The 27,685-nt window shown below is 32.4% G+C and overlaps 3 protein-coding genes across 9 annotated transcripts; 1 reads left to right on the top strand and 2 right to left on the bottom strand.

Moving 5' to 3' along the window:
- The first annotated feature begins 4,526 nt into the window (after positions 1-4,526).
- LOC110621216 (ELMO domain-containing protein A) lies at positions 4,527-9,170 on the top strand. Of its 5 annotated transcripts, none has more exons than XM_021765402.2 (10): positions 4,527-4,899; positions 5,298-5,452; positions 5,552-5,654; positions 6,337-6,443; positions 6,888-6,986; positions 7,861-7,976; positions 8,083-8,137; positions 8,383-8,503; positions 8,618-8,737; positions 8,845-9,170. In XM_021765402.2, exons 1-10 carry the CDS (start codon positions 4,869-4,871, stop codon positions 8,880-8,882), a joined length of 945 nt encoding a protein of 314 aa, XP_021621094.1. In that variant the 5' UTR covers positions 4,527-4,868; the 3' UTR covers positions 8,883-9,170. The 5 variants fall into 5 exon arrangements, with proteins under 5 accessions (XP_021621094.1, XP_021621090.1, XP_021621092.1 ...); XM_021765398.2 differs by having other exon boundaries at positions 4,528-4,899; positions 8,618-8,760; XM_021765400.2 differs by having other exon boundaries at positions 4,528-4,904; positions 8,618-8,760.
- Positions 9,171-9,910: 740 nt separating this feature from the next.
- On the bottom strand, positions 9,911-22,078 carry LOC110621609 (protein DETOXIFICATION 24-like). The gene is made up of 10 exons (XM_021765875.2): positions 21,951-22,078; positions 21,599-21,754; positions 21,295-21,483; positions 21,150-21,222; positions 20,542-20,766; positions 19,933-20,474; positions 19,819-19,840; positions 10,548-10,618; positions 10,384-10,440; positions 9,911-10,276 (listed from the first exon to the last, which is right to left on the bottom strand). Exons 1-10 carry the CDS (start codon positions 22,076-22,078, stop codon positions 10,015-10,017), a joined length of 1,725 nt encoding a protein of 574 aa, XP_021621567.2. The 3' UTR covers positions 9,911-10,014.
- A 1,567-nt stretch (positions 22,079-23,645) lies between these two features.
- LOC110620641 (protein DETOXIFICATION 24) lies at positions 23,646-27,609 on the bottom strand. 3 transcript variants are annotated; one of them, XM_021764451.2, is made up of 10 exons: positions 27,457-27,609; positions 26,206-26,460; positions 25,957-26,122; positions 25,581-25,878; positions 25,038-25,124; positions 24,902-24,958; positions 24,579-24,817; positions 24,307-24,425; positions 24,015-24,101; positions 23,647-23,842 (listed from the first exon to the last, which is right to left on the bottom strand). In XM_021764451.2, the coding sequence occupies exons 2-10, from the start codon at positions 26,437-26,439 to the stop codon at positions 23,765-23,767; spliced, it is 1,365 nt and encodes a 454-aa protein (XP_021620143.1). In that variant the 5' UTR covers positions 26,440-26,460; positions 27,457-27,609; the 3' UTR covers positions 23,647-23,764. The 3 variants fall into 3 exon arrangements, with proteins under 3 accessions (XP_043814784.1, XP_021620143.1, XP_021620141.1); XM_021764449.2 differs by having other exon boundaries at positions 23,648-23,842; positions 25,581-26,122; XM_043958849.1 differs by lacking the exon at positions 27,457-27,609 and having other exon boundaries at positions 23,646-23,842; positions 25,581-26,122; positions 26,256-26,390.
- Positions 27,610-27,685: the final 76 nt, after the last annotated feature.

Raw genomic sequence — 27,685 nt, 5'->3', positions numbered from 1 at the left:
TAGATTTTTGAAAATGTAGAGACTGACTTGTTAATAATGATAATACTTAGAGACTAAAATGTAAATTTTTCTTAATAAAATAATATATTTTTAACAATAAATATTATTTTCTCTGATTTTGAATTTATAAAAATTACTTAATGTTTTTAATTAAAAATTGAAAAAATATAAAATTCAAAAAAACCATGAAGAACGTTTAATAATAAACCCAGAAATTCCAAGGTCATTTTTTCCACAAACCCAATAAATATCTCAATTTCTTTCCACAATTTCAATCAAAATAGAGTTTTTCCCCGATAAATATTACGGACACAATTTGTTCCTATCTAATTTCAGTAAATAAAAGTGAAATTTTGGGGTCCGAGAACAGATAAAAAGAGAGAGTATGATGTGCTAAGCCAAAACCTGTGGAGTTCTTTGAGGAGACTCAGTTGAGTTCCTGGACATATCTGACATGGGCGAAAATATTAAAGTCTTACTAATAATATTTCATGCCCTTAAATTAAGAATATAAAAAGATATATATAATATTAGTATTTTATTTTCATATTAATATTATTATAAAAAGATATATATAATATTAGTATTTGACATGAAATATAAATATAAAATATAATTTTAATATAAAATATAGAATAATAAAATACTATATAAATTAATATTATTTATTATATATTACTAATATAATATTAATATTTTATTTTCATATTATTACTAGCATGATAATTTATTATATATCATTAATATATAAAAAAAGGCAATAAAATGAAGAAAAAGAACATACTTAAAAACCATTAAATTAAATTGAATTGTTATGTTAATTATAATTAATGACACCGATTGAATTATTGTATTCCATTAGTTGGAAAAAATATATTAAGCACTCACAAACTTAATTCGATGGTAAGTAAATCTAAATAAATTTAAGAGATTTCTTGTTGAGAGGTCTCAGGTTTTATTTTCTGATTTCTATTTAAAAAATATGAATTAAAATAATTAAAGAAAATTAAAATATTAAATAATTATTAGAAAATAATAGTAAAAAATGTTGATGAAAATTATAAAGATCTTAAGGACAATGTTATATAAATTATTATTTCCATAATTTAATGCACTATTTATTTTTATATTTAAAAAAAATTTAAAATCATTTAAATATAATTGAAATTTTTACTTTAAATATTGTAACACATCACATAAAAAATATAATAAGTGAATCAGAGTTTAAATAATATAATAGGTGAATCAGAGTTTAAATAGTATTAGAAATAGTTATTTTAATATTTATAGTTTTTTTATTTTTATACAGTAAGAAATAAAGGTGATCATAGTATTTTTATAATAATTTGACAATAATATAATAGTCTACTTCATATAGAATATGGCTGGATAAAAATTTCACAATGAAATATCTCAAGAAAAGGTCGAATTTTTAGCAATAGCTCTGTCCGGATATTAGACAGTATTTTCTATATATTTTTATAATACCCGGTTAGAATTCGGTATCGGAATTCTACTTTACGGTGGAATTTCGGATGTCTGACTCCTCTAAAATGATAAGATTTATGTTTTTGTAAGTATTTGAGTATGTTTTAATGTTTTAAGTAGAAAAGAAAATGAGTTTTGGAAAGAAAAGCACCAAGGAAGAAATGCCAGGTTCGGCCGCCGAGTTGAAGTTCGGCCGCCGAACATGCATGAGTTTGGAATCACGTTAGGCCGCCGAAGGTGGTCTAACTATAGAAGATTTATGATATTGAGAATTCTATGTATTTGTATTTCTGTATAGAATACATTTATATAGTATATACCAGTGGTTGAGTTTGATACAGATTATATGAATAACAAATATTATCTCAACCAACTATAAACCTTATCATAACTCTAAATCTTATCACAACTCTAACCTTATCATGACTCTAAACCTTATCACAACTCTAACCCTTATCACTAACTAAATACAAGATAAGTATACAGCTATAACTCAAGTTACAAATAGATAAAACTGTTATAGTTAGTCTTTATCTTTAATACTAACCAGCCACCTATAAAAGGCCCTAGGTCGGTGAATGGATAAGATTTCTTCCATTTTTACAGACAGCAGTGAGACCATGCTCTTTCTTGGGTGATTTTCATGTTTTCTTCAAATCTTTCAAAATTTTGATGGGTTTTATATTATTTTGAAGCAAGCTCGAGAAAGGAGTTCTGTAGTACAGAGATAGTGCATGCACAAGTTGAGCCTTGGTACAGAGAAAAGTTTTATATTTTTATAGCAAATGTTTGATCATGTATGAGATTTTACAGGTACACAGAGAGTATAATAGGCTTGCTACGGGTCTCGGCGACCTTAAGTCAACATGGATCTTAGAGCCGGTAGCGGTCCGATTTTCGGATCGTTACAATTTTATTCAAATGAAAAAAATTTAATTCTTGTTCGGTTGAAAATTAATAGCATTCATGATTCATCATTTAGATTTAGATATAATTTGATTTTAATTTTAATTAATTTTAGATGGAAAATAACCTAGCTTTGATTCTGAATCCGACTACGCAGCCCCTGGTCGAGGAGAAAAAGGAAAAAAGGAAGTCCCTCGAGCAATTTTGCCGTTGAAATTCCACGAGACTGTTGGTAAGGAAAACTGTCGCCTTTGCGTAGATAATTTTTTTTCGGTGACATGTTAGCTCCTTCAGATTTAATAAATCAGCAAAGATATTACTCATATAAAAGAAAAGCAATCTTTTAGTGCAAATAAATTATATATATATTTTTTTAAAAATAAAAATTAAAAATTAAAACAATAAAATCTGAAAATTTTCAGATTTAATATATTTATCATTAAACTAAATTTTTAAATATAAATAAATTATATATTTAAATAAATAAATATAAAATAATTTTAATCACGCTATTTTCTCTCTCTCTATATATATATATAAAATTAGGTATTTAGGATTAAATTTCAATGCACGGTAATTGATGATCGCTGGATTTCTTCACCCCGGCCAAAGGCCAGGCCCATGAAAACAGTCCATGATCCGAAAGTTTCAATATTCCTCTCGAGAGCCAGGTCTAGCCCGCTCAGTCACAGGGTCGGACTCTGCCTAGACTCCTCAATCAAGCCGGCCCAAACCTCTTGGCCCAGTAATCAGGCCCTCACCAGGCTCAACTTCAGCCCTACCATTCAACCCAGTCCGGAAAGAGGAAAATAACTAACCTGCCCCGCTGGAGATAGGGCTGAGCAGAATCCGGTTCAAACCGAAAAAATCGACCGAACCGAACCGATTTGAAAATTTAGTTCGGTTTTTTATACATTTCGGTTCGGTTCAGTTTTAAATTTCAGAAATTCCAGTTATTTCGGTTCGGTTCGGTTTTGATCAGAAAAAAACCGAAAAAACCGAACCGAACCGATTAGGGATAATAATATATTTTTTCAATAATATAGAGAAATTAAATTATATTAAAATTAAAATATTTTAATTAAATTTTAAAATACTAAAAATAAAGAGTAAAAAATTAAAAAAATATTAAAAATCGAAACCGATCAAACCGAACCGAACCGAATCAGACCGGTTCGGTTCGATTCGGTTTTTGACCAAAATCGGTTCGGTTCGGTTTTCATAAAAACTAAAATTTCGGTTTTCGGTTTATTCGGTTCGGTTTGGTTTTGAACCGAACCGACCGAATGCTCACCCCTAGCTGGAGACCCATCAGAGAGCCCAGCAAGAAGGGACCCAGAAGAAAATCAGATCTATCATGGACCAGGAAGTGGAAAAGATTTATCAGTAATAAAACATATATTTACTCTAAAATTAAATTAAAATTAATATATATCAATAAAATAATTGAATCAAATTTGCCTTTAATTTACAGAAATAATTTACTGAATAACATATATACAAATTTATTCTTAAATTTATTTAAAATAATAATAATAATAATAATAATCTCTCGAAATCACGCAATGCAATGAAATGGCATAAATTTTTTATATAGTAGGATTAATTTTTAAAGAGATTTATTATTTAATTTTTTAGTATTGTTATTATTAAAAGTTATTTTTTATATTTTAAAAATTTATTAAAATATTTTTTAATAAAATAGTATTTTTTATTAAAAAAAGAAAGAAAAGGAAAAAGAAAGAAAAATTGAAAATAAATAAGAAAAAAATTGAAAAAGAAGATGAGAAAGGAAAAAAAAAAAAGGATAATTTAACTTAAAAGAGGGAAGATAAGAACGTTAATAAATTTATTAAAATTGAGAGATTTTACTAAAATAATAAAATTTTCTAATTGTTCCTATTGTCAATGTATATGGTTAAAAAAATAAAAATAAAAATAAAAATAAAATATATTTTAGTACTCGGATTATATTGATAAATATTTTAATTGTTTTAATTTATATATATATATTTTTAAGTCTTAAAAAATATTTAATTTAAAAAAAAAGTAAATTAATTAGCAGATTAAGTAGTTAATTGATGTTGCATAATTGATTCTGGCTGAGCTTCCATTATAAAAGGAAACCAGAAGTTCTTCGTCATTATAAAAAAAAACAAAAAAAAAAAAAAAACAAAAAGAAAAAAACAAAAACAAAAAAGGGGAGCTGGTAGCGTAAGTTAGGTGAATTCAGGCTTCCGATCTCAGGTCTCCCAAATCTCTGTCTTTCCCTTCTCTGCTTCGAGGAAGGCGATGCAGGGAGAGATGCGAGAGACCCAAATTCGCACTCATATGATTTAATATCTCTTCTCCTCAACCTCAATCTTCATTTTCCTTTGTTTTTTTTATTTTTTTTGTGTATACTTTCTTTTCGATTCCTTAATATCGAAGGTTCTCTTTCTTCTGCTGCCTTGCGTACTTGAGGCCTCTGGTTGATGACCTGGCTCGCATCAATTCCATTTCCAGGTTTGGTGCGTCTCCCTTTTCTTTCCGTGTTTTTAAATTTTTGCGTTTTATGTTCTATATATCGTATATACATAGGTGGTTTTTGGTGGTGGTTAATGGGTTGTTACTGGATTTGTGAATTGGGGATTATCACATCACATGATTGAAACCCTAGCCTTGCATCATATTTATGGTATTTCACTTCTCTTAAGGATTTGTTTTAATTCATGACAGTATGTCCCACAAGCCATTAGAATCCTTTTTATTTTCCTCTTGTGGTTCCTTTTACCATTTTTGGTGAATTTTTGTTTGGGATTTTATACATCTAAGAACTATCACTAAATTTTTGGTTAGGAAAGGAATATATTTGGTTTTATTTGTTGGGTTTTTTAATGTATTTGAGTGTAATTTTTATCAAGGCTTAAATTTGATTATGTCGGCAAAAACTTTGAGGAGGAGACTTCATCACGGGGATGTTGATGGAAGAAGGGAAGAAAATTTTGACACATCGGGTTATGATAGCTTGAACGAACCCTTACTTGGGTCTCACGAACATGATGATATGCCAGCAGGAGTGAGGGTTTCTTCCTGTTTTTGTTTTTTTTTTTTTTCTTCTAGAAATGTGGTAGAAGGAAATATATACATGTGATTTAATACTTTGCTATGTCAACAGGGACGCACTCTAGATGATATTTGGAATTCAGAAGGGAGGAGAGAACACCTCCACTGGACATTTATATTATCACAGCTGATTGCAGAGTGGGCACAATGGTTGGGTATGCTATTCGTTATTTGAGTGTCTTGCTTCAGTTAAATCTTTCACTTCATTGCCTTTTATGATATTTGGGACCAACCAGACCATAATCTTTATTGGCAGTGTTTGCTGGGAGAGGCTTAACAACATATTGTTGAGCTATTGCACATATTAATTAATAGTTTTATGTGCTCATAATTTTTATTGAATGTGATTGATACATATTTCATAAAAGAATAGATTTTCCACCCATCAATTCTTTTATATGCATTGCAAACCCTGGCATCCATCATGAATGGAAGACTTAATTCTTGGCGTGACATGTTATTTGTGGTACTGGCAGATTATGAAATAACACTTTAGATGGTTCATTTTTGTGTTCACCCTTGGTTGGCTTGTTTTTTAATGTAACCTGTTTCTAAATTTACTTAAAAGTGTTTGAAAAAGTTTTGGCATCCAGTATAAAGAAGAACAATTTGGATGCAATTTAGGCTGTTACGTGGGTAATGTTTGCATTTTTTAAAATTATTGTGTGTGTGAAGTGTGCACACGTTTGCATGTGACGAAAACTTGCTGAGATGACTGTTAATTTATATAACTACAGACTAATAATTAGTATTTCAAAGTACTTGCTTACATGTGAAGTTTCATATGCTCCAAAGATATAGATTATCAGAATATTTAACTAGTTTCAATTTTTCCAGCGAATATTGTCCTAGGTTCTGGATCTCTTATTGGACGGTTTTTGCCCTTTGCTGCTCAAAGTGGATCAAACAGGAATCTTCTTCATCCTTATCTTAGTCCTTTACAGGTATATCTAGTGATTTGGTGCTATAGTTTTAGAATTCTATTATATGTTTCTTTATTTGAAGAAAGGAAGTGTTTCATATATTGATAACACTTCGTGCCTTGTATTCTTATAAGAGAATGATAATCCATCTGTCAAATACTCCGAGAAAATGCCATGGTATTCTTTATTTGTAGTATGATTATACAAAATATTTGACTTGTTTAGCTGATCTTAATGCTCACATGATGTCTATCAGTATTATTGTATATTCTGCTTTAATCATGCTTTTTTGCACTATCAGTTCAATTGGTATTATTTTCCTTTTGAGCTCTACATCTGGATTCTTGCTATTAATATTTCAGTCTTCTAAAAGATGAGGTTTTCTTTTCCCCATTTTTTTAGTCTTTCTTATTAATCAATTATGTGCATTTTTTGAATATAGAGTTGCTTTAAATGGTAATCTAGATTTCTTATGCACAAATGGTGTGTTTTAAGGAAGAACGACTCGGAAACTTGCGGCGAAGGCTGGGAGTACCCTTTGATGGTTCTCAAGTGGAGCACCAGGTAGGCCTTCTTCCATTTCTCTCATTTTACAGTGATTCTCCTTATGCCTTAGTTCTTTTTCCTTTTAGTTTTTGAATTTGCTGTTGTTTACTGATTAAAAACCATTCTTTGCATATATACTAATTGAAAATCAACCTTTCCTTTTAATTGAAGAGAAGACTTATGAAACTACCATTAATGACCTGCAAAATCATTCAGTTGAAAACCACACCTTTTCTTTCTCCTCCTTTTTAGATAGTTGAAAAAAGGATTCCAATATGGCATTAACTGTATATCTGTATCCCCATTTCAAGTGGTTTCGGATACGGCTTATTAGATCTGTCCATCATTAGTAATATCCGCATCTGTATTTATGGAAAAGTTTTAGGCTCTACTAGGTTCATAAGTTCATATAGTACCGAACTATTTCATTTAATAATCATATCTTTATAGGCTAGAAGATAAATAGTAAAACACTCTGGATTGGTTCTGGTTCTCCTGTTTCATTCTGTAAGTTTATTGTGCTGTCCTTGCTGGTGATGTCCCTCAAGATTAAGACCTCTAGTTATATCTCAAAGTGCTATAGTCAAACCATGCATAGCAAAAAAATGAATTTGCTTCTGACAGTAGTTGCTGATATCATAAAGAAGAAAAATATAAAAAATTTCTTTGTTTTATATTCTGATGTCTGGATTTATCAGTTATCACATCAAAGTTATAAGCTAGCAAGGTTTGCATATTAAGAGTGGCCACTTTATCCAATAATGTTGAACTTCTGTCATAATTTAATCAGGTCTGGGGTCTATACTAAAGCAATGCAATTTGAATAACTCTACATATTGGCCTTTATATTTTGAAATTGAAGTGAGAAATTGTTTTCCTTCTACCTATCCAGGATGCACTTAAACTATTGTGGAGATTGGCTTATCCTGGTAGGGAGCTTCCTGAACTTAAATCCGAGCTTTGGAAGGAGATGGGTTGGCAAGGTTCTGACCCCTCAACTGATTTTCGGTATGTTAGAAGATTTTGATTGGAACTGATTTTGAATCGAGTTTTATTCTGAGTTTATCCTGCTGCAAATGTATACTGATGCAAAATTTTTCCATGTTATTGGAAGGGGCGGTGGATTTATATCATTGGAGAATCTAATCTTTTTTGCGAAGAAGTTTCCGGTTTGTTCCTGTACTTTGGATGAGCTGTAAATTTTTATTTAATATTTACGTATCCTATAAGTATTATCAGCTAGGACTTGCTAGTTACCCTCGGCAATGAGTCTTAGTCAATCAGCATGAGGCCATGGTCTACTTAATTTGGAATACACAGTTGCATCTGAATGCTTGCAAGTTTGCACCATTCTAGTTATTTTGTTTGCTAGTTCTAATACTGCTAATTGGTGATGTTTGTTGCTTTTTAATAGGACTCATTCCAGAGATTGTTACATAAGAAAGATGGAAATAGAGCAGAGTGGGAGTATCCGTTTGCTATAGCTGGCATAAACATTTCCTTCATGTTGATACAAATGTTGGGTCTTCAAACTGGTAATTAAAATTGTAAACTGTAATGATATTGAATATTTTTAACAGTTACATTTGCTGGAAATGGTGCAAGATATGATGAGATGGCAGGTAATAAAAACAATGGTGTAAATGCAGGGAAGCTATCCACTCCAGCAGGAATCAAATTTGTAGAATTACTTGCAGGAGATGAAATGGCATTTGACAACCTCTATTGTGTAGCCTTTCAAATGATGGATGCTCAATGGCTTGCAAAGCGTGCGTCTTACATGGAATTTAATGTAAATTCGTCACTGAATGTTTTCATGTGTGCACTCTTGTTAATTCTTGTTATAGTTGCTCATATTTAATGTTACATTGTCCAGGAGGTTTTGAAGTCTACAAGGACCCAGTTAGAACGTGAGCTTGCCCTTGAAGATGTCCGTAGTGTGAAAGATTTACCAGCATACAATATGTTAACAGGATAAGTTTTATAGAATGTAAAAAATTGTATGTTGTTTTTTTAAAAAAAGAAGTGAGATTTTTCTTCCATTGGAATCAAATGGATGTAGGGTCAGTTCTGTAATAGTAAGTTCTCAGTTCAATAGTTAGAATACTTGGCAACAGTCTAACCATCCAATCTTAACTTGTGTGGCAATGCTCAAATGACATGATTTTTCAATAAAGGCTTTGTTTTGGTTTGTTGTAAAAATGAAAATGAAAATACAACTTCCTAAGGAGCGATTCTATTTGTTTGCCTGAATTTAATCGGATCATTATTTATTTATTTTTGCCTTTTGGAATTAAGATAAGGGTAGATTATTAAAAAGAAAAAAAACAACAACGTTATTAACGTCAAATCAATTAAAGCATATTTGAATAAACTCTTCAGGTTAATATTTTATATTGTGTTTGAGAGGAAATGGATTAAAATAAGGTATTTTAAAATAAAATTTTATGAGGTGAGGTTCTTTGTGGTTTTTAAATTTTGATAAGTTTTTATTATTTGAAAATAAAATAAAATTATTCATACTGTCAAAATTGACCATATTAGGTTGGCCCATAGAATGGCAAAAAGTAAAAAAAAAAGAAAAATGAAAAAGAATAAGATAGAATAGAAAAAATGAGAGAAAAAAAAAAAAAGAACAGAAGAGGGTGAAAGGGGGAGTTTGGTCCCATAGGAACATTAATTTGGCTACATACTGTGTTTAAAGAAAATAAAAAATGATTTATTAACTTTTAATCTTACAACATAAAACATATTAGGTTTTGATTGAGTATATATATAAAAGATGACAAAATTGACCAAATTAAATGTTTTTATCAATTTCTTTAAAATTATTCTATATTAAATTTACTTATAGAAGATAGTATTTGTAATAATAAAATATATTTTCATTTTCCATTAAATTTTTTCTCAATCTAATTCTCTCTCTCTATATAGTATTGTAAGTCAAGGAATAAAAAAAAAAAGAAATGTATTAATATACAAATTCGATTTAAAATAAAAATTCCCAAAATGTAAAAACCAAAATAAATTCAATGTGAATGAAACATTAAAACTGAAGAGCATATTTACCTGAGAATACTGCTTGGAAACTATTAAGAAGAACTGAGAAAGCAAGTAGGAAAGAGAGGCTTGAAACAGCGTCTGCAACTTCCTTCTCATTTGTAAACAAGTAGGCAATTTGACGTCCAAATGCCAAGCACAAAATCCAGAAGAATACTCCTATGGAAACTGAAGTACTGACAGCCACTTTCACAGAAAGATTTGCAGCCCTAGCATTCCCTCTTCCCAATTCATTTGCTACCCGCACACTGTACAACCAAAATTATTATGGTTCAATATTCAAGTTAAACAAGCATACTAAAATCCAACTCCTCTTATTGAGCATTGACCAATTTCTACAAGGAAAGTATTGTACCTGATAGCTGCCCAAAAGCCAACGCAGATCATGAAATCCCAAGCTGTGACATTGAGGCTGCAATTAATAAAGCCAGTTGTTTATGTTTAAGAAATTGCTGGAATACATAATTGCACATAAAAAAAGGAAAAATTTCAAATTATAGTTAGCATATGCAACCTTACCAAATAGAGAAGGCGGCTATTTCAGTTGTGGCATTTTTCATGTATCCTGCCAATAGTACTAAAACAGCGGGCTTTTTGCCAAAATAGGGTCCCTAGAAATTTTATTCGGCTATTTGGGGTTGAATGCAAAGATTTTACCGATTTGGGGTTCGCCTGCCACCTGGCAGGCGAAAAGCGAACCTGGCGCCTCTCAAAGAGGCGCCAGGCGTGGTGAACGAGGCGCCAGCCTCTTCCTGGCGCCTCGGGAAGTAGCCTGACGCCTCTCGGGAACTAGCCTGAGAGGCGCCAGAGAATTCCCTATAAAACCCCCCCCCTCCTCACTCCCTGCTCACCATTTCTCTCCCTTTCCTCCTTGCTCATTTTGTCTCTCTCGCTCATTTAATTTTTAAATTTTATTTTATTTTCTGTTTCTGTTTTAAATAATTAATGGCATATATTTATGTTGTTCCAAAAGTTTTACGAGGTAAATTAGCTAAAAATAGAGTAAAAAATATGTGGAAAAAATTATATAAATTAAGAATAAATGCGTGTAGTAATTTTTTTCAACATGTTTTAAGGCTTAATTATTGTTTGCAAGAAATAATTTGTTCTGGTTATAATATGCGTAATATAGAAATGGTTAATGTTTTAATTGAAACTGTTCCGTTGAATTATTTTAAGATTTTAAATTTTATTTGGTCAAAACCCGAAATAGAAAATTATTCTGATGTAGTCAATTATTATTTTCGTGTTTACGAAAAATTGGATTATGCACCTTGGATGCGTCTGCAATATAGTCTTCCTATTTCTCAAAAAGAATTTTGTAAAAGAGAGAATAGAAGATTAAGAGGTACGTTTGTAGTTAAATTTAATATTTAATTTAATGTATATTGTTTGTAATTTATTTACTAACTTATTAATTATTACTTTCAGGAGGAGGCGAACGGACAAGTTATGAAGCAAATATGTATGATTATTTAGAACAAAGAAGGGCAAGAACATTTAAATCCGCTAGACGTTCAAGTGAAGGGCGCAAATATGGAAAATGTAAAAAAAAATAGATAATTTAAATCTTACATTAGTAGTTGTTAGTATTTTAAATTTGTAATCTTTTTTTTATTGTAAAATATTTATTTTATTATGTTATGTTTATTTAATATGAATATATTGATTATAAATTAATGAGTAAAAATTATATTTAATTAATTTGCATGTTACGGTTAACATTAAATTTTATAATTTTAAAATAATAATATGTAAATAAGGATAAAAAAATATATTTCATTAAATTATAAAGAATTTAGAATGTATAAAAAAATTTAAAATATATTTAAAATTACATTTTTAAATATATAAAATATTAAATTTTTAATAAAAGAACCACATACTATTAAATTATATTTATTATTTTTAAAATTAAGGTGAAAAAAAAATTGAGAGCTATATTAATTTTATAAGCCACATTGCCATATAACCAAATGATGATTAATTTTTAAAATTTTTTTTACTCATTCAGTTATTTTAATTTCAAACATTCCAATTAAATAAATTACTACAACCCTCATAAATTTAAAAGAAAGTAAAATATACGAGCAAAATATAATTTTAAGTAATATATAAATTTAATCTGAAAATAAAATATAAATACATATATAATATATATATATTTATATAAATATATATATATATTTATATATATATATAAATTTTAGCAGTCCTGGCGCCATTCAAATAGGCGCCAGGCTCTCTGCATGGCAGGGAATCTCTGCCATGCAGAGAAGTCTCTTCATGGCAGAGAATCTCTGCCATGAAGAGAAGTCCTGGCGCCAGTTAAATAGGCGCCAGGCTCTTTGCATGGCAGACAATCTCTGCCATGCAGAGAAGTCTCTTCATGGCAGAGAATCTCTGCCATGAAGAGCCCGGTCCTTGACGCCACTTTAAGTGGAGCCAAGGACCGGTCCAGAGACCTGTCCCGAGGCGCGTGGCGCCTCGGGACAGGTATACTACCTGATCCTGGCGCTAATTTGAATGGCGCCAGGCGTGCATGGTAGTCACGAGGCGTGCAGAAGCACGCCTCGTGACTTGATATGTGCTCAGCCTGGCGCCATTCAAATTGGCGCCAGGCTGGGCATGGTAGTCCCGAGGCGTCTGGACGCCTCGGGACTACTCATACGGCATTCTGGCGCTACTTTAAGTAGCGCCAGGAAGCCTGGTGCCACTCAAATTGGCGCCAGGCTGCCCTTTATAAAACACCCCCCCAAACCCTCCACCCTCACAATTTTACTCCCCCCAACCCTCCACCCTCACAATTTTACTCTTAATACGAACCCCGCCCCCAACCCTTAAATCTTTCATTTTTAAAGTATTTCAAAAGGTTAGTTATATTTTTTATTTTTTTTATGATATAATTTAAATATTTTGATCATATAATATTTTTAATGCTGAATATAAATATAATGTTTATATTGCAGTTTTATAAACAATCTTGATTGTAAGACTATTCAATATCCACCAGTCAGAACAAACAGGTATGAGTTATTATATTGCATTAAATTTGAGAATGTTAATTAGAGACTTATTCTTTTTTTATGTTTTTAAATGTGAACTAGATTTGTGAAAAATGAATTGTCCGACTTATGGCATTGTACACTGGGATGGCTGTATTATTAGAACCGAATTAGGTTACGACTATGTTGGTGGTCAGCACAATTTCTTTCGTATGAAACGAAGGTTGACATATGAGGAACTTTTTTTGGAAATAGTTCGTTGTACAAATTTGTCAGAACGTAATCAATTCATATGCAAGATTGAATATAGGAAACCAGTATTCATCGATAACGATTACAAATTTGAACTAGTTCAGCTGCTTAACGATGACGATGTAGAGATCATGTTTGATTACGTATGTACAATGGGATCTGAAAGTATAATTTTTTATGTCGATGTTGTTAGAGATATTCAGAGAAATCAGAAAGATGATTGTGCCGGTCCCTCGTATACTGATGATTTAGGGAATTCACAATTTCCAAGTCGTCCGATTAGTGAAGAGCAAGATGAAATTATAGTATGTCCAAGTAATCCGATTTGTATTGAAGACTTTAACCTTAATAGTGTTTATAATTTTGTCAATGAAGTTGAGGATGAAGTTGATGATTATGTCGATTCAGAATCTGATTATGACAATAACGAGTATGAAAGTAGTTGGATTGATGACGACGAATTATTATCAGGTGATGATAATGTTGTTGTTCAGTATAGTAATCCTATTTTGCCACTTGTGCATCCACCTCCATTTTCAGAAATAGATTTTGAATTAATGCGTGTAGACCCGTATGCAAAGCCACCGTCTGATATGTTTTGGAATCCAAATAAGGAGTTTTCTGTTGGGATGATTTTTTCTAGTAGAGATGCTGTCATGGAAGCAGCGAAGGAGTACCATTTGCGTAGACATCATCATTTTTGTTCTGATGAGACTAAGAGAAAAACATATAGTATTAAATGCAAATATAAAAAACATAATTGTAAATGGCATCTGCGTGCATCAAAGAAGGAGGGATTTGAGATGTGGAGAATTGTATCTTACGATGGGCCGCATACATGTTCCAATCCAACAGTTGACAAAGATCATCCTCAATTGGATACTAAATTTGTCTGTCAATTTATTATGCCTATGATAGAAGAACAACCACACATTAAAATAAAAACCCTTCAGGCAGAAGTTAGAGATAAAATTGGATATGAACCATCATATTCAAAGACATGGAAGGCAAAACAATTTGCAATTAGGAAAATTTTTGGTGGATGGGATGAATCGTATGGAAGGCTCCGTAGGTATATGACTGCAGTGTGTCACTTCAATCCTGGTTCAATCTTCGTAATTGAAGATGATTCCCACTACATCAACGATCGTATTGATCGTACGTCTCGTGTATTTGACCGCATGTTTTGGGCTTATCGTCAATCTATTGAAGGATTTAAGCATTGTCGACCAGTAATTTTTGTTGACGGTACATTCCTATACGGTAAATATAGTGGATGTATATTGTGTGCAACAGGGCTTGATGGAAATAATCAGATATTTCCATTGGCTTTTGCAATTGTTGATAAGGAGGATTCAGATAATTGGGGTTGGTTTATGTCTTGTTTGCGAACTTATGTCACAGAACGCGAAGAATTATGTGTTATTTCTGATCGTCACATTGGAATTAAGAAATCAATGCAACAAGATTGGTGGCAACCTCCAAGTGGACATCATCGATACTGCATACGTCACATTTTGAGCAATTACAATACAAAATTCAAGAACGCAACAATGAAGGAATGTTTGCGAAAGGCTGGTAAAACTTCAATTGCAATATCTTATTCATATTTAGTTTAGAATTTTAATTTACATAATCTATTCATACTTAATAATATATTTTTACCGTAACAGCTAATTATAACCAAAGGAGGAAATTCTATGAGGCGATGAATAAAATTAAGGAAGTAAATGTCGAGACATTTGAATGGGCAGTCAAGATTCCTTTGGAGAAGTGGACTCGTTCCCACGATGGTGGGAAGCGATACGGATCAATGACGACTAACACCATTGAGTCTGTCAATGGAATGTTAAAAGGTTTTCGGGCTTTGCCAATCACAGCAATGGTGGAAAAAATATTTTATCAATGTGCGCATTACTTCGACACTAGAAGAAGTCAATTTCTCCGGCAGCAACAAGATGGCTATAGATTCACCCAGTCAACAGCAGAAATCATACAAAAAAATGCACAGTCTGCAGCTGGCCATCGTGTTACTACATTTAACCGTGATGAACTAGTTGTCGAAGTCAGAAGTGCAAAATCAGGTCAAAAACAAGTTGTAAGACTGTTAGAAGGCACTTGTACTTGCGGTAAATTTCAAGAGATGCGGATCCCATGTTCACATGCCATAGCAGCATGCATGTCAAGATCTGTGGATTATGAGCAATTCGTTGATAGCTACTACACTCTCGAAAGGACACTCAAATGTTATGAAGACATGTTTAATCCATTGGGTAATTCAGACTATTGGCCTCCTGATTGTGAACTACCACTAATTCCAAACAAGAATCGAATTAGGAAAAAAGGGCGACCAAAATCATCGAGGTTCCAAAATGAAATGGATTGGAGGGTTACAAAAGTTAATATTCCGGGAAAAAATCATTGTTCTATATGTGGCCAATCAGGACATAATAAAAAGACTTGTACTGTGAATAAAAATTAATGATTTTCACATGGCATGTCATATTTTCAGCAATTTTTTACGATTCCTTGATTGTTTATGATATTTAACAATTTTATGATATGCATGTTACATCCAGAAAATGTCATCGCCACGCCAATCAAGTAGAGGAAGGAGAACATATAATAGTATTAACACTGTAGTAGACAAATATATAGATCCAAACAGTTGTTCATGGTATGGTCACAAGCGATGTTTTTCAAATCAACCAACTAATGCTTGTTTGGAACAATGTTTTGCTAACCATATATTTGTCGGATATCATTCCAACAAAATTTCTGATTTTGGAAATGCGACAATTGCTCCTCAATCTGATTGGCAACGTTTGTGGGAAATTCGATGCGAATTGGAAGCTTACTGTGGCTACCATGACTTGCCAATTCCAAAAGCTATATCGGCAGACATGGCTCGTAATACATGTGAACAAGTAAACAAGCTCAAGGATCAACTACTTAAGGAAATTACGCTAATGGAAATGAGACTGGATAAATACCATGCTCAAAAAAGTGAATTTCCAAGTGTATAAGACGATAGTCAACTATCATGTTCCAGCAATTTTAATGTACTCGATAATGACCTGTCTGATTATAGTGACAGTGATTGTAGCGATTTTATAAAATATTTGCCACATTGTCTACCGAAATGCTGTTGAAATTTTTACATGCATTGATCGTGTTATGTAATATGTTAATATATTGACAATGATATGCGTATTTATTTTCCGTATATAAGTTATTAGTTGACTTTCATGTACTCTCATTCTCATATGAACTCAAATTAATGTTTCACAGTAAATTATTTTTCAATTCAAATTATTTACGTAGTGAATTTATAGTTGTAATAACCCTTTGCAGGAATGGAGGGCTCACATGACAGTAGATTATTCATCAACCCAGGACCACGTGATACTTCATTGCTATATTCCCAAGCATCTCATAGGTCCCAAGTCGTGTGGGATGAGCCACAAGAGGCTGGAGTAATCACATGCCGACGATCATCTAGCGTATTACACGGTCATGATATTGATGATAGGCTTATTCCTTATCTCCGGGCTAGTGGATTTTACGGAGCTGTTCGATTAGGCTTCTTCCACTTAGATCACCACCTCATAACAGCTTTGGTTGAGAGATGGAGGCCAGAAACACATACTTTTATGTTACCCCATGGAGAGTGTACAGTTACACTGCAAGATATTGGACTGATATCTGGATTGCATGTTGATGGTAGTGCTGTTACTGGGACTACGGGACAGCCATGGCAATTACTATGTCAAGAATTGCTTGGTTTAGTCCCAGATCGTGAAGTTATGAAAGGAAATACTGTTCCACTCACATGGTTGAGAGATAACTTCGACCAGATTCCAGAGTTCGCTGATGAAGTTACTATTCAGAGGCATGCCCGGGCTTTCCTTTTACGGCTAATAGGTGGATCCCTATTTGTTGATAGGTCTGCTCATAGGGTCAATCTAATGTTTTTGCCACTACTCGCCAATTTCAATACATGTGGTCAATACAGCTGGGGTGCAGCCTGCCTTGCTTGGCTTTATAAAGAGCTATGCAGGGCAACATCACCACAAGTGCAGCAAATTGGCGGGCCACTGCATATTTTACAGATTTGGGCATGGGACAGAATAAAAACAATTGCCCCTACCATCTCCCAGATAAATCCCCTTCCAGATACACCTATTGGCAATCGGTATGTGCTATAAACACATGTGCTATACTATCAACATATTTTGTTACTAATTTCAATCTATAAACTTAATAGGTGGAGTAATGCTAGAAGTATTACTGAAGTTACAACTCATGTGCTTGTGCAACTTCGGTACCAACTTGATCGAATGGAAGCCGAAGAGGTCATCACTCTATACCTTTAAATTACAAGTCTTTTCAAATTTTACAATTTTAATCTTTTACATTATCTTATCGAAACAGTTTATATGGGAGCCATACTCTGATGTTGTGGTGGACGGTATGCCAGATTACTGTCTACAGGGAAGACAAATATGGAGATCGGTTGTCCCACTGATATGTTTTCATATTGTGGAGTGGCATCAACCTGACAGGGTGCTGAGGCAGTTTGGATTTTCTCAGCCCATTCCACAACCACCCCGTCAAACCGCTAATATGCATTTAATAAAATTAACATCTTCAACTACGAACTGGATGACCGAGAATCAACATTGGATTATGCTCTGGGAATCAAGGCACCGACGCATCGTCGCCAGCAATACTATGACCCAGCCATTACATTATCATTCGCAGTACATGGAATGGTACAGAATGATTGCACGTCGGTGGGTGTCTCAAAGGGGTGCATCAATCGGGGCTGTGGTAATGAGCGACTCACTATCATTTATGTATTAATTATATAAATTTTTACATTAATTAACTTTGGGAGATAGATATCTTAATAAATACATTTTACAGGAGGATGGTCTAGAGAACTGTCGTTTATGGGCGAGTCAAGTTCGTCACCCAACAGTAGACAAGATTGGAAATGCGGTCAATTCAATGTTTCATGCACTTCGTTTGTTCGATCGCATTTCCCAAATACCACCTCCACAACCGGCGCCACCTTCCCAACCGCTTCCACATGATGTACACGACAACGCACCATCGTCCTCCAGGAATCCTCCACGACATCGTCGCCAGGCTACCCAGCCATCAAGGGAGACGGAGATTCCTCGGCCTACGCCAAACACTGCTGTAATGCAGATACCATCACCGGTTGCATTCCATCCATACGGCTCATACACAGAATTAGGCCAATCGTCACAAATGCCCACTTATGGAGACGCTTTTCAGAGTCAGTATACAGGATGGACACCGGGGCCTTCTTCTATGCCTTTTCAGTCATTTACTCCAAGTCCTCCCAATTACGATCAGACTGGAGGGGAAGGCATGGCTAGCACGTCGTTCGACTTCTTCTCTCCAGCGCAACCACATACTCCATCAGAGTCTGTTTTTCCAGCATTCCCTAGACAATCACTGGATGACCCCTCAAGCCGATTAAGCTTGTTTTCTTCGGATTTTCCTGAGTTATTTTCTTCAACCCCTTACTCAAGGGATTTCGGCTTTCCAACTCAGGATCCAGTTATTGGGGAGAGTTCAAGACCTCGATCTCAACCTCCTGATTTAAATATATCTATGGCTGACGATGATGTTGGAAATTCAGAAGAAACTCAACAGGAGCCATCATTTGACGGGCGTCGATACAACACAAGACGTTCAAATGAGAGGAGACCACGACATTGTGGGACCGGCGGTCATTTATATGGTCATCATTAAACATATTTTACAATATTAATGTAAATTAATTTATGTATAATTACATTTTAATTATTAATTAATATCATTCTTATTTCTTGAATTATATTTAATTACATCATTATTAAATTCACCTTTATTAAATTAATTTTATTTAATTATAGTAATACACATTCATTACAATGGTAGTTTTATAAGTATATAAATTTACATTTACTTGGCCTGGCGTCTGGATACGGTACTTGATTCAATTTCGGTCGGGAATAAGAAAAATCCAAATTCAGTATAGTATTTTTTGGAATCTTGAATATTACGCTAAAATTAGAATTGGTCAAATAAAAATATTAGTGAAAAAAAATACTTATTCTAAATAAAAAAAATTTATTAAATTAAATTAATTAAATAAATAATAAATGAATCTTAATCTTTATTAAAAATACTTACTTATAATATTTAATTATAATAACTTCAAAAAAATTAAATAATTGGCCAGACCTGGCGCCTGTTTGAAAGGCGCCAGCGAGACCTGGCGCCTTTCAAAGAGGCGCCAAGTCTCGCCTGGCGCCTCTTTGAGAGGCGCCAGATCTCGCTGGCGCCTCTCAAAGAGGCGCCAGATCTCACCTGGCGCCTCTTTGAGAGGCGCCAGGTTCGCTTTTCGCCTGCCAGGTGGCAGGCGAACCCCAAATCGGTAAAATCTTTGCATTCAACCCCAAATAGCCGAATAAAATTTCTAGGGACCCTATTTTGGCAAAAAGCCCGAAAACAGCATTGTACCATAACTCCAAGCTATATATGGAAACAACCCACCAAACAAAATTGTAAATAAGATGCAATTTTGCTTGAAAATTAATATTTTAAGTACTGTGTTAATGGCTCACCAAAGCATGAGACCTGAGGATAATGATAGCTTCAACACAGGAAACAGATTAGAGAAGGCAGCCAAAGTGAATCCCTTCCAAGTATCAGGACACCACCCCCCTATAACATACACAAACTCTCCAACTAAAATCAACCATGTTGATGCTATCATTGCAATCATTGCTCCAGGAATCCCCAAGCTCAGTTTGCTCACAAAGATCCATGACAGTACCAGATGAAGCAAAAATGAGAGTGCAGAAACCCAGCCAACAATGGAGTTTTTGAGCTGTGCTTGTAAATACTTCTGGATGGTTATATGTAATGCCAAAAAGTAGAGGATTGGAATGAACCACAGGGATATATATCCACCAAGTTTAGCGATATCTTCTTGTTCAACCAGTAGCTTGAAGATGAACTCTGAGAAGATGAAGGCAGGAAGCAGAACCGTGGCCGTGCCCAGATTGATGATCAATGATCTTTGCAGGTAGATACCCAGCATGTGATATTGTTTTGCTCCAAATGCTTGGCCACAGAGAGTATCTATAGCACTAGTCATGCCTAGCTAAATGTTTCATGGGAATTAATACAAGGATCATTATGTAATGAAAATAGAGAAACAGAATTCTTACCAGGATGCCATGTGCAAATCTTATGGCCATAATTTGGACAATTGCATAAGCTGCAAGTTCTAGTTTCCCTATATGTCCAATAAATGCCTGTGTTACCACATAGATGCCAAAGAGAGCCACCCTTGACACAATTGCAGGAAATGCAATTTTCCAGAGCTGCTTTGATTCCTCCCAAAACTTCTCTTTCAAATCACTAGATTCTGATTTAGCAAGAAGCCTCTCTTCCTTGATGTCTTAGCTACTGACCAGATGTTGATCTCGGAAGAAGAACACACATATATATAGAAGTTCGGCATTAATGCTAACTGGTCTTTGGTTTTAAAGTCTACGCCAAATGTAATTAAGAAATGGGTGTATCTAATATGAACTCAAATCTTTCATGGAACACGTTCAATAATTTTTAAATCGAATAAACAAATAATTAATTTAATAATTATTAAACTACTCAGTCTCATATAAAATTAGATTTATATAGTTGTACAAGAAAAGAATTAGTTTTCTTGATTACTTTATGTTCCATTTTGATATACTTTTAGACTATTCTGGATTCATAAGTTCATATGGCCAAGTGATAGACGGTTAACAACAAAAAGACAGTAAATCCAGACCTGGTAGCAGACAGGAAGCCTAGACACAGCATAAAATCCCAAGCTGTGACGTCGACACTGTACAGACATTGTCCTGTAAGTCATTTAACTGGAAAGCAACTGAAGCAAACAGATACAAAAATGGTGATTTTGGATATGAGCTTACCAAATTGAAAAGGCTGATGTAGCAGTTTTGACATTTTTCATGTATCCAGCCAGCAGGACTAAGACAGCATAGTACCATAACTCCAAGCTATTGAAAGAAACCCATGCAGAAACTGGATTTATTACATTGTAGTAGTAATTGGAAACATTCAAGAGGTGGAATTTTCTTAGCCTTACCAAAGCATCACACCTGAGGACAATGAAAACTTTAACACGGGCAATAAATCAGAGAAGGCTGCTACACTGAAACCCTTCCATGTTTCAGGCCCCCAAATATATAGACAAAGTCGCCGACCACAACAAACCAACTTGTGAAAATAATCGAACCCATTGCACCAGGAATTCCCAGGTTTAGTTTAACAACAAAAATCCATGACAGAAGCAAATGAAGAACAAATGAAATAGCAGAAAGCCACCCGACAATCATGTTTTTGGGCGGAGTCTGTAAGAACTTCTGGATGCTGTGGTTAAATACCGAATGATATATATAGATATAGAATGAACCATAGAGACATCTTCCCATATGAATATCAGGTTGTCTAGCAATGGTAAGAATCATACCACAGTTCCTTGCCCGAATCGGACAGCGATGATTTGCATGGTTGAATATGCAGCAAGTTCTAGTTCCCCAAGGTGCCAGCCTGTGTTGCCACAAACGTTCCAAAATGAGTAACCTTTGTTAACATAGAAGGAAATGCAATCCACCAGAGATTCTTTGATTCAATCCAAACCCTGTCTTTCAAATCGCTGTTTGCTGCTTTTCCTGGAGGCTTCTCTACTTCCATGTATTTTATCAACTATTTCACTGTGTCCCTGCAAGAAAATAAATTTCTATGAAAAGTTGGCGCATGTTAGCGTTGGAAGTGGTGGTTTTAATAATCTCCAAAAATTTTATATTTCTTAAAAAATATTCCTCTCAAATATGAATAATACTTTAAAAAAACTTTATTTTATAACTTAAAATTTCCTTTCAAAACATAGTGTAATAATAATAAGGAACATATATTTAGAAGAAAGATAAACTCATAATTTTTAGCCTTTTTATAAGAGTTTTAAGTTTAAAAAAATTGTTGATTTTAATATTTTTGATATATTTAAATAAACAAAATTAATTATTTTGAAATTAATTAATGCTGTTTAATTAACTTTTAAATGGTTCATTCCTAATTATAATTTTTTTAAAATCTTTTTATTACTTTTCTTTTGTGGTGTTTTAATGGCTTCCTAATTTTCTTTGAATTGAAAGAAATAAAGTTACGTCTTAATTAATATAAAGTGTTCTCACTTTCATAATTTTTATTTATTTTTTATATTTTTAATTATATTAAAATTATTATTTATTTTTTTATATTATAATAACATATAAATTAATTATTATAATCTTATTAATTTGATATAAGACATTAAGAAAAACCAAATATTTTCAAAAGAACCAAAGGAATTCAGCTCTATGGTCAGGGGATGATGAATAATGAATCTTTTCCAAATTAACCTGTTTTCCTTTTCCCCTTTGAATACTGTAACCTTGGAAATAAAGTAAAGGAAGTTTATTTAAATTCATTATGAGTTTTAGTTAATTTACACTTAAAATTCACAAATAAATATTGGAGTGATTATTATATATATTTAAAATTTTAAATAATTATGTGTTTATTAAAATGTTAATTATAAACCAATAAGGAGATTTATAATTTAGTTTATGGATATTACCATTATTAACAAGTCAATCTCTACATTTTTAAAATTCTATTAAAATATTTTTATTTTTTTTCTCTGTCAACAAAATAATCTTTCTGTCTATTTTTATTATTAAAAATATAGCAAAAAATCAAATTATCCTTTTTTTTTCTTTTCCTTTTTCTTTTTCTTCTTTAATTTTTCTTTGATTTTTCTTTTTATTCTTCTTGTGAGAGGATATTTTTATTTATTTTTCTTTTTTTTTCTGCATCATCATCTTTTTTTTTTTTTAGGAGAAGAATTAAAGATTATTTCATTGATGTAAAAAAACGATAAATACATTTTAATAGATATAAAAAAAGATAAAAATATTTTAATAAATATAAGAAAAGATAAGAACATTTTAATAAATATGAGAAAAAAAATTTTAATATATTTTTAAAAATATAGGGATTGACTTGTTAATGATAGTAATATTTAATAACTAAATAAGAGATTTTATTTGAGAGTAAAATTATATTTTAAAAATTTTCTCTCAAGTTCTTTATCTATTTTTAACGAAAAAAAGATAGAAGAGTTATTTCGTTAACGGAAAGAAAAGATAAGACGTTTTAATAAGTTTCTAAAATTATAAGGACTGACGTATTAATAATAATGATACTCAAAAATTAAATTATAATTAATTTATAAGAGCTTTATATACCAAAGTTTATTATAAAATCTTACAGTAATGTACTCTTCTTCTATGTAACTACATAAGTAGCCAAATAACCATGCTAATAACCCAAACTTTCTCATATGGAATTTTCATTATTTGATTCTTCAGATTTGCTTAAGAGCCAACGATCGAGATGTTTCGATACTTTTATCACCTGTATGAATGAAAATTTATGTTAATAATTAAAGAGAAATACTTTGTAATTCAACACAATAACAATCTTCATTATGGTATTGTTGTTTGCTCAAAAAAAAAAAAAAAAAACCAAAAAAGTGTTAAAAATTATATATGGAAAATTATTATCACCATTATATATTCTTAATTACCTGTTCATCCCAATTAGTTTTTGATGTAAAGTAGCCAAGTAGCAAAACTTGCAAGACAACTCCTATTGTCATTCCAATCCAGATACCCTACAATTTCAGAAACAATTTAATCAATATCTTCAACAACTACTATTCAATTTCTTCTTTTGTTTGATAATGAGACTCTCCTACATGGATAAAGAATGAAATTAAAAATTAATTTGGGGTGTATTAGTGAAAGCAAGCCCAATTTCAAGAAGCCTACTAAGGTGGGTCTTATGCCAATGTTGATCATGCAAGAAAATTTTCTTACCTTGATTTGCAGATGAGCCACATATCCAAGAACAACTCCAATTGGAACTCCAACAATGTAATAGCTGCTCATGTTAACATACGCAACCATACTCTGTCGACCAGCTCCTACAGCCACTCCTGGGTTCAAAAATCGATTCATTCCAAATAAACCCAAGTGTTGAATACATAAGATATGTAGATGGGCAAATTCTTATCAAGAGCCTGTTCATTCTAGTTCCAAAACAAGATTGGATGGACCGAGTTCAAATAAATTTTTGTATGCAGATATACCTGTAAGTACTGTCTGGAAGCTGTTAAGCAAAACAGACAAGGCAAGCAGGAGAGAGAGACTGGAAACAGCTTTAATGACATCTTGTTCATTGGTGAACAGTTTAGCAATTTGGCTATCAAATACTAAACATACAAAGAAGAAAAGCACTCCGACGCACAGTGAAGTGAAGAAAATGACTTTAACAGAAAATTTTGCAGCTTTAGCATCTCCTCTTCCCAGTTCATTTGAAACTCTCACACTAAACAGCAGACAAAGAAACCAGCGTTAGCTTGCAGCCTCCCTTGGTACGTAGACTCAGAAAATTAACAACATATTAGAGTACCTGGAGGCTGTTAGGAAGCCAACACACAGCATAAATTCCCAGCCTGTGATGTTAAGGCTGCAGGTTTCCACTTTCATTTAGAAAACTTCAGGATGCAAAATCAAAAACTAAGAAACCAGTTGTTGAATAGTCTTACCAAATGGACAGTGCAGAGACTTGAGTTGCTGCATTTTCCATGTAACCAGCCAGGAGGACTAGTAAAGCATTGTACCAAAACTCTAAGCTAGCAAGATAAGCAATGAGTGAAAGAAAAACGAGGATGATTAAACTATGAAAAAATTATTATTCAGTGTCTATATTATATAAAAATTTATTATTTAATTTATTAATTTTAAAAAATACATTTAAAATATTTTTGATATTTTAAAAAATTTATTAATTCATTTCACTATTTAATTGTTTTATTATTTAGTTTTTTTAATCTAAAAAAACTTGTTAACTGGCCTGAATTTTATAAAAAATTTACTAATTAATTTTTTTATATTAGAGATCTTTTATAATTTTTTTTAATATTTAATATTCAAAATTAATAAATAGACTAATTAATAGATTTTAAAAGGGGTTGGAGATATTTTTAATATATTTTTTAAAATTAAGAAATAAATTAATAAATTTTCCATAAAGTAAATACTAAATTTGGATTAAACTAAACCTAACTTGGAGAAGTAAATGGACTTACCAGAGCATCAAACCTGAAGAGATTGAGAGCTTAATTACAGGAACTAAATCAGTGAAGGCAGCTGAAGTGAATCCTCTCCAAGTATCAGGACACCACCCACCAAACACATAAACCAGCTCTCCAATTATCACCAGCCAACTTGAAATATTCATAGCAGTCATAGCTCCTGGAATTCCCCAGTTGAGCTTGCTCACAAAAATCCATGACAAGATCACATGAACCACAAATGAAGCAGCAGAAAGCCACCCAACAATCATGTTCTTGAGCTGAGTTTGCAAGAATTTCTGCAGTGAAAAAGCTAAGGCAAAGAAGTAGAGCATAGGAATAAACAACACAGAGATGTATCCAGCAGAATCAGCAATCTCTTCTTCCTCACCCAGTAGCCTGAAGATTTTCCCAGAAAATATAAACACAGGAAGCAACATTGTTGCTGTAAGAAAGTTGATGATCCATGATCTTTGCAAGTAGACACCCATCATGTGATATTGTCTTGCTCCAAATGCCTGTCCACATAAAGTGTCTGTAGCACTTGACATGCCCAGCTGCAAAAATGATCATGGGAATCAAAATAAAAAATCATGCACAGATTTAAGAACTGTAAAAGAAGAGATTTTGAAGTCTTTACCAATATCCCATTTGCAAATCTAACAGTAATGATTTGGATGAGTGCATAACCTGCAAGTTCTAGCTCCCCGACATGTCCAATGAATGACTGTGTTACTACAAACATTCCATATTGTGATACTCTTGCTAAGGTTGCAGGAAATCCAACCTTCCATATCTTCTTGTTTTCTGCCCAAATTCTCTTTTTCAAATCGTTAATATCTTTTGCTTCTGATTCAATTAGCCTCTCTTCCATTTTCTATGAATGTTCTTGTAGCTATGAATAAGAGCAGAAACAATATGAGTTAACCTCTAACTAGATTAAGTATCCTTTTAAGATAAAATTCTCAGTGGTCTTAAAAGAAGAGAAGGATTGTGGGGTTAGATTTTAAAGTTCCCGCAAGTGTTTATGCTTTTTTATTATTTATAGCTTTCGCAAATTTGCCAAATCGATTTATTCAGACCTACTTATTATCCGACAAAATCTGTGAGTGGATAAGAAAAAAAAATTGTTGGGTGCGTTGGTTTATTGTATGACGGAACATTTAATAGGTATAATGGTTACACCAATAATTTCACTAAAGAGACATCTCCTGCAACAAAGAAAGTTAATTGCAGGATGTTAGAAAAATGAATTTGAAATTATTTTTAAGAAAAAAAAATACTGTTAATACTTTAAAATTTTAAAATAATATTTTCTGAAAAAATATTTAAATAATGATATTAAATAAATTTTAAAATTTTTAAGAAATTTCTTAAAACATATCTTATAATATTTAATAAAATTTAATCTATTTAAAATAGATATAATTAAAAAATTAATAAAAAAATTATATTTCTTAATATAGAAAAAAATAAAGTAATTAATATATAATAAATTAGTAAAAGAATATTATGATTCATGAGATGCGCATATTTATATTTCTAATTAATTCTTAAACTTATAGATGGAGTTTTTCAAATAAAATTAAAATAAAATTGGCTAAATATCAAATATAACATTTAATAGATTAATTAAAAATTTTATTATGAAGTTATAATTATAACAAACAACAGAATACGATAAGCATTGAAATTCATAAAAGAAGAAACAAATTAAGACACAGAAACATGATGGGTGTGTTTTTTAAGGATACTGTCTGTCTGTGTAGTAGATGCTTTTCAAGCTTACTATTAATGGCAAGGTTGCTTATTGCATTCAAGAAACAAATGAAAGAAGAAGATGTAAGAAGAAGACAAAGAATCAACAATAAGAATAGGAGAAGAAGCTTACTTGGGCTTTGGACTGATGCAGCTGCTTTTCTTCTGGGATTATGCTAAACTGATGAAGTCTCTCATATGTTTGTTTGATGTTCCGACAGAGAGAAACAGAGACAAGAATAATTAATAATTACAAATAAGACTTAAATTATTGGTACTGCAGGATTGCTCGTGGTGTCAAAGGAATGGGACAAATCACAGGTTGCCCGTGAACAGAGAATTGATTGCAATCAATAAATGAG

This window comes from Manihot esculenta, chromosome 8 (assembly GCF_001659605.2).
Source record: "Manihot esculenta cultivar AM560-2 chromosome 8, M.esculenta_v8, whole genome shotgun sequence".
Taxonomy (NCBI): Eukaryota; Viridiplantae; Streptophyta; class Magnoliopsida; order Malpighiales; family Euphorbiaceae; genus Manihot; species Manihot esculenta.
Note: the sequence above shows the minus strand (reverse complement) of the source record. Positions and strands in the feature narration are given on the sequence as shown.

Excerpts from the sequence above, each read along its gene's own strand:
- LOC110621216 (XM_021765398.2), top strand. The coding sequence starts at position 4,869 with ATGACCTGGCTCGCATCAATTCCATTTCCAG. Across the intron at positions 6,987-7,860 it reads GTTCTCAAGTGGAGCACCAG|GATGCACTTAAACTATTGTG; the intron begins GTAGGCCTTCTT and ends CTACCTATCCAG. Across the intron at positions 8,138-8,382 it reads TTTTTGCGAAGAAGTTTCCG|GACTCATTCCAGAGATTGTT; the intron begins GTTTGTTCCTGT and ends GCTTTTTAATAG.
- LOC110621609 (XM_021765875.2), bottom strand. The coding sequence starts at position 22,078 with ATGGAAGTAGAGAAGCCTCCAGGAAAAGCAGCAAACAGCGATTTGAAA. Across the intron at positions 21,484-21,598 it reads TCGATTATTTTCACAAGTTG|GTGTGATGCTTTGGTAAGGC; the intron begins GTTTGTTGTGGT and ends CATTGTCCTCAG. Across the intron at positions 19,841-19,932 it reads TCCTCAGGTCTCATGCTTTG|CTTGGAGTTATGGTACAATG; the intron begins GTGAGCCATTAA and ends TTCCATATATAG.
- LOC110620641 (XM_021764449.2), bottom strand. The coding sequence starts at position 26,439 with ATGGAAGAGAGGCTAATTGAATCAGAAGCAAAAGATATTAACGATTTG. Across the intron at positions 24,426-24,578 it reads CTTCCAGACAGTACTTACAG|GAGTGGCTGTAGGAGCTGGT; the intron begins GTATATCTGCAT and ends TTTTGAACCCAG. Across the intron at positions 23,843-24,014 it reads AAACTAATTGGGATGAACAG|GTGATAAAAGTATCGAAACA; the intron begins GTAATTAAGAAT and ends TCATTCATACAG.